The sequence below is a fragment of the Triturus cristatus genome, chromosome 9 (genome assembly GCF_964204655.1).
Source record: "Triturus cristatus chromosome 9, aTriCri1.1, whole genome shotgun sequence".
NCBI lineage: Eukaryota > Metazoa > Chordata > Amphibia > Caudata > Salamandridae > Triturus > Triturus cristatus.
The window spans coordinates 266,321,871-266,338,502 of NC_140592.1; the positions used below are offsets into that span (position 1 = coordinate 266,321,871).

Here is a 16,632-nt window from a genome sequence, read left to right on the forward strand (position 1 = left end):
ATACATGCCAACAGACCCGTTTCAGCCAGGAAACGTCTAAAGTTTTTAAGCTCAAATGGGCTTTATTTGATCTGTCTCCTGTCTACAATCTCCTCTTTTTCAATGTAACTCAAAGGGGAAAATCAATACCCCAGTTTTTTTTCAAAATCTCCCTCTTACCAAGTTCAAAATGTTCGCAAGTGTGGTACATTGGATCATGGTAGGCAGGAGGAATTGGGGTAGGGACATGGACTCCGATAACAGAGGACAGGAGGGACATGGAGAGGTGCACCAAACTGACCCTACAGGGCAGGCATCAGGGTTTGCAGCAGCACAATACACCACACAGGGCATGCGGGACAGGAGTGCAGCACAACAATCCATAGAAAGCAATAGGGAGGGGACAGGACCATGCACATGGACAACAGAGAACAGAGGGGAAAGAGGCAATGGTAGCTAGCTGACCATAATGGACAGACAGGAGAGAAAGCTGCAGCATAACAGACCATAAAGGGCAGGAGGGACGGATCAGGGGCATTACAATGGGACAGACAAGCCAGGAGGGAGGGAATAGGGGTCTGCACATGGAAACAGAGGGCTGGGGGCAAGGGGGCAGGGCAGGAGCAGCAAGATGACCATGGAGGTCAGGCAGGATGGGCACTAGAAACAAGACACACCATGGAGAGCAACAATGAGGCTATGATGGCATACACACAGACCATGGAGGGAAGGTGGGAGGGGGTCAGGGGCAGCTAGCTTACCACACAGGGAAGGTGGGAGGGGCCATGGCAGCAATGAAGACCATGCATGGCAAGCAGGAGGGTTAGTGGCAGCACAATGGCTATGATGGGCAAGAAGGAGGGTGCAGGGGCATGCACAAAGGACCATGGAGGATAGAAGGGAGGGTCAGGACCTGGGCACAGACAAGTGAGTTCAGGGGAAGGGGCCCCACAACAGACCACGCGGGGCAGGCAGGAGGAGCAGTTGCAGCACAACAGACCAGGGAGGGCAGAAGGGTGTGGCAGTAAAATGGACCATGGAGGACAGGAGGAAGGGGATAGGGGCATGGCATGTGGACAGGCAGGGTGGAGGTGGCAGGGACAGGTTACAGTCATCTGACAATGCTAGGCAGGTGGGAGGGGAGTGGCAGCTCAACAGAACACACAGAGTAGATAGGAGTGGCAGGTCCATGGAACATGGTGGGCAAAAAGGATGGAGCAGGTGCATGCACAAAGACATCAGAGGGCAGGGGGAAGAAGAATAGGGGCAGCAAGCTAAGCACAGAGGCTAAGCAGGAGGTCAATGATGGGCCATAGAATTGGGCAATGGAGGGCAGGAGGAGTGGACTGGTGCATCATGCTAAATGGAGGGCAGTGGCAGCACATCAGACCATGCATGGCAGGAGGGAGGAGGCTAGTCCATGGATTCAGACAACAGAGGATAGGGAGGAGATGGATGGGGCAGCAAGCTAACTGTTCAGAGAAGGTGGGTATTAGGAACTTTATTGTTTTTAAAATGTGTATCTGTGCGAACTACTTAAAATATGAACAAGTATGCAGCATAATCTCACTTTTATTCAGGAAGAAGAGGACGTTTGTGACTGTGACTCCAGGTTCACTTGGCAGAAACACCCCCTGACCCTCCACCCCCCCATCGCAAAATGTAATGCCCGTGAAAAGGGTAGGTGGACGCAGTGTTATATAGAACATAGTCCTGAGAGCACGATTGAAAATGAAAACTTGATATAGTATATGGTATAAACTATGCACAAAAAAGTGTGATATAAGATGAACAGGGGCGTGAAATATAATATGCAATACATTGTGCGCAATTACAGATTCATTGGAGAGCGCGAGATAGCACAGGCACTAGCGCATGCTATGCGATATGCGCCTTGGAGTGTAATATGCACAGGGCAGTGTTGTGTAACCTAACTAGTCTCTAAAGTTGTAATATAAAATATGTGCTGAGGAGTGTAACGTTGCATATGCACTGTGACAAAGATATGGATCCCAGATTGTAATATGTATGGCATAGCGCTGTGCGTTATAACATAGGCATCGAGGAAGGCATGTTAGATGGGGCAATATAACCCGTGCAAAGGCAAGTGTGGCATGACATATTCACGGGGTGGTGTTACAGTGCACATGGGCTAGAGAGTGTCATAGCATACGCAATAGCTGGTGGAATACAACACAGAGGTGTGTGGCACTTGGCGGGCACTGGTGGGTGTAACACAGCATTGGGCTCAGCCAGGAGCACGCTATGACTCTCAAGTGAGGTTTGTCTCCTTTCCAGAGAGTAAAATAAAAAGTATTACACATCCGGCGGTGGATGTGTGTTTTATTAACCGTGAGGGGGGTTTCTTGCATAGATTGGTCGAATTTTTGTCGAATCCCCTTTGAATGGCTTTGTGTGCATGTGTATTAAATGTGCCCGTCAATAGCTACCCATGTTTGTATAAATAAACGACAAGGGTGTCTACTTGGAGACTACCCACCGGCGGGGGCGCCGGGATTAGGCACGGTAGGGCGTCAGACATGTCAGAGCTTCACTAGCGGTGTAAATACATTCCACGTGGATTCATTGTATGCATAGTCGCCTTTTAATGAACATCACGCAAATCGTCATGGTGATAGGTACATACAGTTTGTCCAGCATGTCCTAGGTATTTCTATAAATATATAGTTTTTAAAAATAATAAAAAACAAAGGCCGGCCCCGGGGGATGGGGTCCCCGGGGCCATAAGTGGCCTGAGGAGGGGGGCAACGCAGCCCCCCTCCTAAAGAATAAAAAAAAAAAAGGCCATGACCCCGGGGCCGATTATGGCCTTGGGAGGGCCAAATACATTTTTTTCATCAAAAAAAAAAATTAGGGTGCGGGCCCTGGGGGATGGGGTCCCCAGGGCCAATAAATTAGAAAAAGAAGGGGGACCACACAGCCCTCCTTCTTAAAAAAATAAAATAAATAAAAGACCGGCATCGCGCCGGAGGCCACGCCCCCTCCTTGCAGCACTCTGCAAACGCGCCCCCTGGCCAGTTGTAAGTTGGAGAATTAATTCCCCTTCAATACTGAGGGTCCCTGAGGGCCAACTAGCCCAACAGGTATCTCCAGTATGCGCCAGGGTGCTGCGTTGCAGACAGGTGTTCTGAGGCCACGCCCCTTTTTACACCTCTATGCAACGCAGCTCTGTGGCGCTTACTGGAGGTACCTAGTGGGCTAGTTTGACTCTAGGGACCCTTAGGATTCAAGGGGACTTAATCTCCCAACTAAAAACGGCCACAGGGCGTGTTTACACAGTGGTGAAGGGAGGGCACGGGGCCTGAGTTAATGTGTGCAAACAAGCCCTGTGGCGCGTTTTAAGTTGGGGAAATAATTCCCCTTCAATCCTGAGGGACCCTGGAGGGCCAACAACCCCACCAGGTGCTTCCAGTAAGCGCCACTGCGCTGCGTTGCAGAGAGGTGGTATAGGCCGTGCCCCTTTTTACATCTCTCTACAACGCAGCTTCTGTGGCGCTTACTGGAGGAACCTAGTGGTCTAGTTGGAACCTAGGGACCCTTAGGATTCAAGGGGACTTAATCTCCCAACTTAAGACGGCCACAGGGCATGTTTACACAGTGGGGAAGGGAGGGGACGGGGCCTGAGGTGACATGTGCAAACACGCCCTGTGGCGCGTTTTAAGAGGTCGTTTTAATCCCCTGCCCTATTATATACTAGGGGCTTACAGAGGAGGTCATGCTAATCACAGGGGGACCCCAACGCATAGTGTTCCCTAGTGTATGTAGGTGTTTTCACTGTATTCGGAGTGTCTCTTAACATAGCACTGGCTCTAGGACTGGTTAGTCAGATTCAGTTACCACCAGTATCCGTCTGAAAAAGTTGAGGATACAGGATAATTTTGCAACAAGGCTTCTTTCTGCTCTTCTGTTTGTTCTTTCTGCACGTTATCCTTCTTCCTGCACTTTTCACTATTTGTATGTGTTGAAGACAGCATGTGTGCAGGACTGTATGGGTGGATGCATGTGTGCATGGGTGTGTTAGTGAGTGAATGACTGTCTCAATAGTGTCTTTATGAGTAACTACATATGTTTTAAACTAGTATATGTGACTATTGGTGTATATAAGTGAGTATATGTGAGAGTGAGAGATTGAAAGAGTTCCTGTATGAATAAGTATTTGTTTCTATAAGAGATTGTTTAAAAGACTAAGTATGTGTAAGTTTCTGTAGAAGTAAGTGTGGTGGTGTGTGTATAACTGTTTATGCAAGTAAATGGATGTTTGATTCTTTATTAGCATGAGTGACTATGTGTGTGAGTAACTCTATGGATGAGTGGCGTTGTGTAACAGGATGTATAGGTGTATGAGTACATACGATGAGTGAGTACATGTATGAGTGACTGTATAGGACTGTTGGTGAATGAGTGGATGTGTATGTGGATATTAGAATTACTGAATAGGTTGTTGTAACTATGTCCTTTGTTTTGAAAATTTGAGTTTCTATTTTTGAATGTGTGTATCAAAGGTTATATTAGGGGGAGAGGAGGTCTGCCACTCTATCACAAGGATGATGTCATCAGTGATGTCATTTGAGATGTCATCAGTGATGTCATGAGTGATGTCACTGACCATGTCATGAGTAATATCTGACGTCATCAGCAGTGCATTGCGGGCGCGCGAGTTATAGTTAGCTAAACTAACTATAACGGGGGAATTTCAATGGTTTTGTATGAGTGAAAAGTCCATCTAACTATAATGCCCCTGAAACCTATGGTTTTTTCTGTGAATTTCTAAGGTTTTTTAAATGCTAATTCCTAACTATAATGCCCCTGAAACCTATGGTTTTTTCTGTGAATTTCTAAGGTTTTTTAAATGCTAATTCCTAACTATAATGTGCCTGAAACCTATGGTTTTTTCAGTGAATATATATATATATACCACCAAAACTGCTCCAATGAATGAGCCTCTGACTCTGCAGGGTGGGTCAGTGTTGCGGTACTGGAGCCCCCCGCAAAAAAATAATCAAGCAACACCTCCCTTTTCCAAAAGGAAGGCACACCGACACCTTATGGAAATTGAGAAAAAGGCTTTTAATCCAAGTGGGAAGCTGCACAGGTTAAGAACACCCAATACATTTCTCCTCCTACGAGGCTTGATCACAGGTAGAAGTCTCTGCCATCGACTAGCCGTGTGAATCAACACTGCGGTTTAACCCCTTCGCTGCGGCGCGAATTCCGCCGCAGCGCTGGGGGGGTTTGGGGGGGTTGACGGCGCCGCTGTGCTCATGACGGAACCACACCGTCATAAGTCACGGGTGAGCTGTGCTCATGACGGCGTGGTTCCGTCATGACTCCACCCACTGCGCTAATCGCCCGCACAGGCGGGGAATTAGCGCCGCGTGGGAGGAGCGGCCGCCAACGGCCGCAGCATGACGGAACCACTCCGTCATGAGCACAGCGTACCCGTGGCTCATGACGGAGTGGTTCCGTCATGAGCGGGGAACGGGTTAAGTCATCCTTCAGAGTGCGAATACAAACAGGTGTCTGTTTTTTTTTCAAGTAGACAGCAGCATGGCAAAACTTTATTAGTTCACTCTTGCACAATAGCTACAACACGGTCTTAAAATGGAGATTGTTTGTAAATGCAGTTCGTTTTTAAACCTGTTCCATCTTGCATTATTCTCCCCCACACAGCATTTTTCTACACATTCCACCAGCCAATGGACAACATCCATCTCGCTTCCCTTGCCTGCTCACCTTGTGATTTTCATATAGAATGTCTCTGTATTTTCTCTTTAAGGTGGCTGTGCGGGCCGGGCTCATTGAATGCCATACATCACCAAAACTGCTCCAATGAATGAGCCTCTGACCCTGCAGGGTGGGTCAGTGTTGCGGGACCGGAGCCCCCGCACACAAGCATCCAAATAACACCTCCCTTTTCCAGAAGGAAGGCACACGAACACCTGATGGAAATTGAGAAAAAGGCTTTTAATCCAAGTGGAAAGCTGTACAGGTAAAGAACACGCAACGCGTTTTTCCTCCTACGAGGCTTGATCGCGCGTTGGGTGTTCTTTACCTGTGCAGCTTCCCACTTGGATTAAAAGCCTTTTTCTCAATTTCCATCAGGTGTCAGTGTGTCTTCCTTCTGGAAAAGGGAGGTGTTGAAGTATGGGAATCATAGATATACTGTTCCCACTCCAGTTTATGTAACAGAAGTGAAAGCATAGGCTTTCTTACATTTAACAGGTCAGTAGGAAAAGTATTGGACTTACGAGGGGTAAGATTTCCTATTCCCACTCCAGTCTATGCAAAAGTAGGGAAAGCTTTAGATATCAGAGGGGTTAATTTGGCTATTCCCACTCCAGTCTGCGCAACAGTTGGGAAAGTACTTCACTTCAAACACATTACATATTTGTATAACTCTATTTATTTTGAACAAATATAATACTCTCCATGTGAACATTATTATTTAACTCAAAGACATTATATATATAAAAAAGAAAAGACAATTTAAGAATTTTCATGATCATTAAACATTATAATTATCAGTTTGAAAAATGTTACTTATTTATTACTTAATAACGTCCCATACTGTATCCCCACAAATCTAGCCGCCACAGTTAAAATGTAACTAAAATAAATAAGTATAATGCAATTAACATAGTTGATAATCAATTTACTAATTAATTAACTAAGAATTAATATGTATTTGTTAATTAATTATTACTTAATTAGTGTCCTATCCTATACGCTACAAATCTAACAAACCACAACTAAAATATAGCTAAAAAATATCAATACTACATAATGTACATAATTATCATTTAAATAATTAATAATGAATAACTTATTGATTATTATTATTTAATTAACTTTCCACCCTATATCCCTACAAGCCCAATAGCCCACACATAAAATATAACTAATGTTTATTGTTATTACACAATCTACATAATTAAAATTCAATTAAATAATTTATAATAAACTAATAATTAATTGTTAATTATTACTGCACTTCCCACCCTATCCACCTACAAACCCATCAGCCTGCACGCAATAATTAAATAAAAAATATAATTATTACACAATGTACATAATTAATAATCAATTAAATATGGATTTTACCATCACGCTCAACCCAACTACTTCTCTAACAGGACTCCTCATTTACCGCCCCCCCGGCATCCCAGGCCCCTTCACCTGCTCTCTTTTGGAGCTAGTCACAACTCAGGCCCACTCCTTATCGAACTATTTGATAGTTGGGGATCTGAACATTCACCTAGAAGACCCGGCCGACTCGATAGCCAATGACCTGATTCAAGATCTAGCGGCCTTCGATATCCGTCTATTAAACTCCGGAGCCACCCATATCAAGGGCCACTTATTAGACCCCGTATTTACCAGCTCGCTCTCAATGCTAGCAAAGGAGGCTCTCCCCCTCCCTTGGACAGACCACTTCTTGGTCCCTTTCCAATTACCTGGAACCTTCACGAAAAACCGTACACCCCCTACCTTTAGTAAGGATAGGACCTGGCCCAAACTCTCCATAGACGATTGGGCTCAGACCCTTGAAAAAAACATCCCTGCTCACGCTGAAGATCCAAATACGGCAGACAGAAGATTCAGGGAATGGATCACCGTTTCCCTAGACCTAGTACTCCCTCTCAGAAATAGGGAAAATAAAAACGGCAAACCTGGCTCAGCACCATGGTACTCCGCAGAACTAAGGACACTTCGCAAAAACTGCAAAAAGGCCGAACGACTCTGGAGAAAGACCTGGCAATCTGCCAGCAAAGAAGCCTACCAAGCCACGGTCAAACTTTACAAAGAGGCCATTAAGTCAGCCAAAGCTTCTTACTATAACACACGAATACAAGAAGCATCCAATTCAGCCCGAGAATCCTTTTTAATCGTCAAAGAGCTGACCAAGGTCCCCACCACCTCCCCCTCCAACACCCCCAAAGTTGATAGAAGTAACGAGCTAGCCAACTTCTTCAACGAGAAAATCACCCGCATCCTGGCCTCCCTCCCACCCCCCATCTCCCTCAGCCCCACGGAAAGTAGCACCTCCATCGAGCAGACTGAAAGCATCTGTCGTCCATCGCTTCAGACCTTTCGACCTGTCACCCCCGTAGAGGTTGAGCGAACCTTAGTAAAAATGAAAAGTGGATCCCCTCTGGACCCAGCCCCTATAAGGTTCCTCAAGACCGTAGCATCAGTAATTGTGCCCACCATTACGGACCTTATCAACTGCTCACTCACCCACGGAATCGTTCCCGACAGTTGGAAGAGTGCTGTGGTCAAAGCACTCTTAAAAAAACCCCAGCTAGATCCATCAGACCTGTCCAATTATAGGCCAATATCCCTACTCCCGGGCATTAGCAAAGTCACCGAGAAACTGGTAAACATCCAACTGTCCCAGTTCCTTGAAACAAATAAACTGCTTCGACAATCCCAAACGGGATTTCGCCCAGGCCATGGAACAGACACCGCACTCCTCGCAGTTATTGAAGAGGCAAGGAGCTTACTAGATTCAGGAGGATCAGTGGCAGTGATCCTCCTGGATCTAAGTGCAGCCTTTGACACGGTTAACCACCGTGTCCTTCTGCATAGACTGACAAATGCAGGACTTACCGGGACAGCCATCAAATGGATCGAATCCTTTCTCACAGGACGCACCTTTCAAGTGTGGGACAACAGCCATCATTCATCCATCCTCCCACTCACTAGCGGCGTCCCCCAGGGCTCCTCCCTAAGCCCGACGCTTTTTAATGTCTATATGGCCCCCCTAGAGGATGTGGTAACACCATTCAACATCAAAATGGTGAGCTACGCTGACGACACCCAACTAGTCGTCTCCTTGTCCCAGCTGATTGACCACCCTGAAAATCTAACTAACTGCCTCATAGACATTCACAGCTGGATGACTGCCTCATCACTGAAATTGAATGGGACTAAGACAGAGGTAATGCTACTCGGCAAGCAATGGACAACTATCCCGCCGACAATATGGCCCGATGTGTTCGGAGAAATTCCCCCCCCTAAATCTGAAATCAAGACACTCGGGGTGTGGCTTGAGCCACAGCTTACGATGAAAACCCAGGCAACCAAGACCTCAGGCACATGTTTTGGACTCATGCGCACGACCCGTAAAATCCTGCCATTACTCCCACCTATGTCCAGAAAGCTCCTTATCCAAGGCTTAGTGTTGTCCCGTTTGGACTACAGCAATCTGGTCTATCTGGGAGCCCCCGAGGCGACCATCACGAAACTCCAGCGGACTCAGAACGCGGCAGCACGCCTGATTACCAACACCCCCTCCAGAATATCCGCCAAGCCAGCCCTCAAAACCCTGCATTGGCTCCCTGTGCGCCAAAGGGTGCACTTTAAGGCAATGTGTACAACACACAAGCTTTACAACGGATCTGGTCCAGCGATCCTAAGTAAAATGATCACACCTTATACAGCAACCAGATCACTACGATCTCAAAAGGAGAATCTAGTCTGCATCCCCAGATTCAAAAAAGCCCGCACAGGAGGTCGACAATTCTCCGTTCAGGCAGCTAAGGGCTGGAATGCACTGCCTCGCGCCCTCAGACTGGAATCCAACTACCTTGCTTTCCGCAAAAATCTTAAGACCCATCTGTTTCCCAAATAACACCCTTCTGTCACCTCCCCTCTCAATAGGAATTCAAGTTTTATAGCGCGGGGATGCCCATGGGTCACCAGGCGCTTTAGAAATCGCTAAAATAAAATAAAAATAAATAATAAATTAATTGTTGATTAATTATCACTTAATTAACTTCCCATCCTATACCTCTACAAACCCGGCAGCCCACACCTAATACATAACGAAACAAATATAATGATCACACAATTTACATAATTAATAATCAATTAAGTAATTAATAATAAAGTAGTGATTAAGTGTTAAAAAATTATTACCTCATGAATGTTCCACTCTACACCCCTACAAACGTAGAAACCCACTAAGCCACTATAATTTACTATTAGCTAATGAATTCAAAATTATAAATCATTTAAAATTGCAAACTATATATAAAAATACTATTAACAATTACACAAACAACAAATAAAATTATATTTATGAACTAAAACACATTATGATAATTAAAAAACAATATTGTTTACTACTATATTATTGAAAATGATATTAACAACAACGATATTCTTGGCAACGATATTACCTGAAACAATTGATACACTTGACAATGATATTTTCGCATCACAATATATTTGTATTACGCTATTTGTTTCAGATATATCTGTATGCCGATATTTGTAACTCGATATGTTGTCCAAATACCGAAAAAATGATGTTGAGTGGGAGGTCCTTCCAGGCTATAGAGCAATGTAAGAAAAGTCCTGCCCTACTGCTTTGGTTCTGTGTATGCGTGGGATATGTGCTAGTGGGAGTCCTGCAGAGAGGACGTGTCTAGGTGATTGGTAGATAGAGAATCAATTAGGGGTACTCACCAAGGACAGTGGCAGAGTGAGGGATATACCTAGCCATCTGAAATACATTAAAGGTCATTATTGTTCCCTTCCCTATGTCTCAGTGAATCTCTGGGAGTTTCTGGACGCTTGTGTTTCTCTGAGTACTGAAAAAGGGAGTAGTGTGGCATTATTCCCGCTTGTATGGGTGTGGTATAGCTACATGGGAATGAAATCAAAGGGAGTGTGTGGATCTTGGGGTAAAAACCCCAAAAGATGCCTGGTAGGCCTGTGTTGTAACACGTATTAGCTCTCTCATGTATTATAAGGAGATGCTTCCATGGCTATCAGTGGTGTAGTATTTGGGTAGAAGTGGTGCTTCTGTACAAATTCAAATTGGTGGACAAATGTCGAATCTCCACATGCAATAGAAAGTAGAACATTCATTTCAGCTTTTGTGAAATTTTTGGTAGAGACTTCTTTGATTTTCTAGGACTGTCGATCTTGGCTTTCCTGTGAAGCAAATGTTCACTCAATAGCTGAACCTGAATATTCAGTCTGGGTTTTTTATTGCTAAGCTTTTCGTCTTGTCTAAAACCATTCTTCTGACAGCCTCACAGACTTGATAATATGTACACATTTGAGAATATCAATCAATGAATCACTTATAATGTTGTACCTATTATGATCCATACAACTTTTTACTCTTAGTAGATAGACACTGTGGATTCAAAGAAAAATCCCAGAACCCTAGGAGCCTGGGCAATGAAATTGGATGGGAGTAATGAGACTGGGAAGCAAAGGGCATGGAGAAAGGACCTAGGGCACTCAAATGACCCAGAAGACTCTATCCAGACTTTAGGAGATCAACCCCCAACAGAACATATAAACCCACATACAAAGAGTGAGCTCAATCAAATGGAATGTCCTTCTCTCTCCAAACCTAAGAGTAGAGCTTTTCATAAGACTAGAACCACTGAAATTAATTCACTACTCTGGCTGGATCTCTCAAACCTCCTCACAAAGTTTTTATCAGAGCACACATGCTTGCTATCCTTCAGAGGTGGAACAGGAACCAGTAGGCAAATAGGCAAATGTCTTGGGTTAGGAGGATGTTCACGTGATCCAAACTGCCACTGCGAATCAACTCACGGATATAATCCATGACACATTTCACATCTAGTTTGATTAGGTGGAAAGCTTTAAGCTTGCACACATGTTTTATTTTTGAAAAATGATGGGTCTACTTTATGCTGAACAACGTTTAATTAATTTGAAAATGGTCTCATCATCAGTAGATCGAAGAGTTATTTAGTTAATACAAATTAATAATTCATTTTCAGTTGCCTATCTGCTTGAAGGCACATGTTCATTATTCTTAAATACCAGGTTGAAACTCACAGTCATCTTGAGTTAACTTAATGACGAAATGAATATACACTGCAGAGGTAACCTGGGTACCACGCGGGCAATCGCCTCCAGTGATTCAGGCTCCATGCTGTATTTGTCATTGGTTATAAACATACAAGAAATGTATACGATTGTACAATGAAACAGATGACTACTAGCTAACTGTATTGTCATGAGAGCTGTTAATGTAAGTGATAACCAAAAATATGCAATAAAGAGATTCAAACAAAAAAAATGAAGAAATGAATATACACCATGTGAAAGCAATGTCCAATGTGCACTTGAACCAGTAGCTTCTGTTTCCAGCAGATCTACAAGTATTACATACTCTTGGGGATTGATTTAGAACATGGTGGGCCCACTGGCCTGACATATCAGTGGAGGCTAAAGCCTCTACTCCCCTGGAGGAGGACTGCCCATCGTATTTAGAACCCCCATGCCCCCAAGGCAGGTGGGAATCTTGCTGCATTCAGTGGAGCCACCACTTCAGCAGTTTCATTATAGACTGTGAAGTTTTGCTGAGTAATTACTCTTTTTGATGCCAAAATGGGAGTTTATTGTTGAATAGAAAATTATCAATTACCTTGATGTCCAGGAAGTTTTTCCTTGTGCAGGTGGTTTTCTTGCCCTGGACCACCATGCCTCCCATGCCGGTCTTGGCCAGGGAAAGTTAATGATGGGTGTCTGTCTCTAATTATTGCAGGTGACCATTACTAAGACCTGATGACCCTTTTGTGGGAGTCCATCTGGTCAGATGTTTCTGACAGGAGAGCCAGTCAAGGCTTCTCCATTGGAATCTCAGAACTTCCCTCAACTCTAAATAGCACAAGAGAACCACAAGTTTATCTGGTCTGGAACAGTGCCAATGTATAGTGGTGCTCCCACTCCACCAAATTCTCAATAGTCCCAAGTGTCTTTTAGCATCTCCCTTCCACGTACTAAAAATTCAGTGCAACAAATGGCCATAGAGACGTACTGATATGATACCTGTCTTGCTTTGTAGAATAAATACAGTTCTTTTGCATGTAAACACAAGGACCCAGTAGCACTTAAATAAGATTGTGGTAGAGTTCCCTTTTTTGGTTCACATTCTCCAAATTTCCCTGCAACTTGCACTGTATGCTTACATCTGGTCCTACTCCCTTCTATAGCTTGCTAAAATCATATTCATCTATCAAGGAGTAGCCACTTTGGCTCTAAATTTCCCACCCTCCCTTCTTTGTCCTCATTTGATTGATAGGGGATTGAGTGGTTGGGGTTGATTTGGGGTCGGGTCAGAGAAGAGCAGAAAAAGTGCATTGCTTGTTGTGGAAAAGAAGTAAATTGTAAATAGGATGATTTAAAGCAACATTGATATTTTTCATTCATCTAATATATTTAAAAATGTAAACATGAAACGATTTTTGGTAAACTAATTTAGCCATAATGCAAGCACTCATATTTTACTTTAAGCATATGTGTAAAATAGAAGTGACTCAAAATAGGTCATGCAAGTTGTGCACACATACTCGAACTGTGTGTACTGTAGGCAAAGTATCGGCATTCTACACACCATTTGAAAACACATTGTAGTGGTAAAGAAGGTGTTGCCAGGGGAGTGTCAGATGAAGAAATTCCCACACCTTTCTAAGTCTCTAACTTGCACTCAGATGTTTCATGGGTAAGCGATGAAGCAAGCGTGGGAAAGTGCACCAGACATTTAATTCTCACTGACATGCCTAATACAAATCTTCAGAAAAAGACATACAAGTACAATAGAAAAAAAAAACATTTTACCCGAAATTCCCAATTTACTTTAATGCACACAAGTAGGCTTAGGAAAATAGACGAAAATGTCAAATGTAGGTGAATACCTTTCAAGTGTGCACATACTTAGTGACATGCGATCTTTAAGGATACATGGCAACGTATTTGAATATCTAAGACATTATTAAAAAATGCACATGCATTTGGATTAATTTTCCCTGGATGTAGTTTACGATTGGTTCCCTTGAGCTGAGTTCTTAATTCCATGGACACAGAACAAAAATTAAATTACCTTTTTTGAAATTGCTCCGTGTGACTGGCCTTCAAAGTTTGATTTAAATAGTTGTCCTTCCAAAATGTCTGTGTCATAGTCAAATGTGTTGATCGATTCCTGTTGGTTCGGAGGCGCCAAATTCACCAGGCGCGCGCACAGCAACACAAAAAGCGCGGACTTCGGGCTCTTCATAGTCGCAGACCCACAGATGGACCTTCCTGTGCTGGTCGATGTGCTGAATGGCAACCGGTGAAGCGTAGACGTTCGAAAAATGTTTCTCTTTGACTGAAAAAAAAAAAAGTGTAATTAATCAACACAATATTTAGAGCCTGCAGGACTAGTTGCCAAGTTGTTCTACAACACTCGAAGCATGCACTAAGTTAACCCTTAGCGCTGTTTGATTGAAAGCAGGCGTGACTCAGTCAACACTTTTGGGAATATGAATGTGTGGGGCACATTCGTGTACTTGTCCAACCGATACCATGGTGAGCACAAAAGAAAGTTGTAAGAAACCTTACATAACAATTTATATGCAAGAGGTCTATTATTTATTTTTTCCAAATAATCTGTAACATATGGAGCAAATTTCATTTTTTGCTAGACTGCCTGGCTCAAATACTGCTTATCTAAACAGTTCGTGCAAGTAAAATGTGGTTTACTGCCAAGAGAATACAGCAGGGCTATGGATTACGATATATTATGGCATAGAGTACAGCACACGGGGGACTGATTAGTTTTATGTTTAGTCGTGTATTGACTTTTAGTGGAAAAGTAACATTTGCTTCGAAGTTCTACACAAAAACTAACAGGATTTTTTTTTAAATTTCAAGAGAAAAAAAACACATAGGTTCATTGCCTGATAGTAGCCCAACTCGAGTTCTTTAAAACATTAGCACCATTTCAAATAAATAAATAACCTACCGTATCAGACGGCCCCAGTTAGCCTTTTTTTCAGCTAAATAGAATTTCCTATCAACAGGGACTCCAAAATGGTCTTTTTCCCGGATGCTGTGAGAATGACTTCTGCCGAGAGCTCGACAAAGTTAAAGGGACTTTTCATTAGTTTGGAGAGGGGCTGTACCAGCATTCCTTCCCCGGGGCCTGAAGTAATATTCCAGAACAGAGAACAAAACTCAGGAGGCAGCTGGTAATTGGCCATTCCCTCTAATGTACATGAAAGACAACATCACCTCAATAGTCACGTGGTGTGGTCTGCTTGAACTCAGCATCTGTAATGCATGTTCTTAATCGTAGTTATTCAAATGAGCCTTTTGAAGTTTTTCTTTTCCTGAGGCATGTGCTTAATATTTCGGTTGTGTGCAAAACAGCTTTACTATGCTTTGGCAAAAGAGAACGCCACAAACATGCATTCGCACGCATTTCTAATGAAAGAAAATCCCAGAAAATACATATGAAATGGCCATAATGTATTTGCGTATCTTTCTTTTAAATACTTCACACCAACACGTCAACCACGCACAATCAACCAACTGCAACTACCTGTCTACGACTACACAGTTGGACGTGATTTGGATATGCCCGTGTTTTATTAGACGACTGTGCCAGGCGTTTTTATCTCTTTGTCCAAATTCTTCTCCGTAATTGCTGCATCTGGGAGATGTGTACTTTCCTCACATAGCCAAAAGTTTAAATTGTTGTCAGCCTTAAAGCTGCAGCACAACAGATGTGAAGCTGGTTCTCTAGCCCTGCACTGGCCAGAAGCATAAAGCACTGAACGGCCCTAGAGGACCTTCAGAGAGGATTTGCATAGAAGGCCCTGAAGAAGGCTGAAAGACCCATGTCAGCTACCACAGGCAGACTTGCAAATAGACCAGATTCAGGCGGGAGGTTCCCGATTTTTGAAGCAAACGGCTTTATTTAGGTGTCGTGCCACTACCTAAAATTGCCTCTGCCTCAATACAAGCTAATGGTGAAAATACATTTCCCCATTTTCATAATCTACCACTTCCCAGTTTGAAAATGTTGGCAAGCTTGCATAAAGACCATTCAGGTGGTAGTGAACGTTTAGAAAACCAACACCATTGAAACATCAGAGGAGCGGAGGAGGCCTACGCTGAGTTTGCGGAGTTCTACAACACGGAACTCTGCGAAGTGCCGAAAAAACTCAGCCGTGCTCCACGGAGTTCCGCAAGTGGCAGAGTGTGGTAAGTCCCAGTGCTCGTGCTGATCTTTAGCAGCAGGAGTTTGTCCTGCACTGTAAAATCAGTACAAATGGCACCATGTGCAGAGCAAGAAGGCGCTGCTTCTATCTGCTGCTCTAGTAGATATTCTACTCGAGCTGCAGCGTTCTCAAAGCGAGCGGCGGGTTTCTCAATGTGAGCAGTAGCGACCTGCCGTGACCGCCAGCGTTGAGAAATCTCGCCAGGAGGTGGTCTAGCATATGATTTTCCTCGCTCGCTCTTGCGACTGTAACGTTGGCGAGCCACACAAGTGATAAAACTCCACTCCGCACCACTTCACTGACTTTTTCAGAACTCTGCGCTCTCGCAAAACTCTGTGAACTCCGATAGCGGAACGCAGTTCACTGACCACCCCTAAAAAATGTACATCTCTGGAAAAGCTAAAAAGTCCCACTTTGACAATTTGCAAGCAACCTATTAACTTTGCTATACTTCCAAGGTAAAGCACACAAGCGCGCTCTCAACAAAAGTATAAAGGACAACGCAAACAGTCTCCAGTGCTAAACAGCTAGTGAAACAAAAAAGATGTTCCATAACTTACGCAGTGGAAGGATAGATCTTATGCAATAA

The 16,632-nt window shown here is 43.8% G+C and overlaps 1 protein-coding gene across 1 annotated transcript in view; it reads right to left on the minus strand.

Annotated features, from left to right (window-relative positions):
* Nucleotides 1-14,921, minus strand: part of OGN (osteoglycin) — a 64,236-nt gene extending 49,315 nt beyond the window's left edge. Inside the window, exons 1-2 of the mRNA XM_085624884.1 lie at nucleotides 14,783-14,921; nucleotides 13,880-14,146 (exon numbers count right to left, since the gene is read on the minus strand). Coding sequence (XP_085481010.1) covers nucleotides 13,880-14,053 — 174 coding nt within the window. The 5' untranslated portion in view covers nucleotides 14,054-14,146; nucleotides 14,783-14,921. The remainder of the gene's footprint in view (nucleotides 1-13,879; nucleotides 14,147-14,782) is intronic.
* Between the last annotated feature and the right edge of the window lie 1,711 nt (nucleotides 14,922-16,632).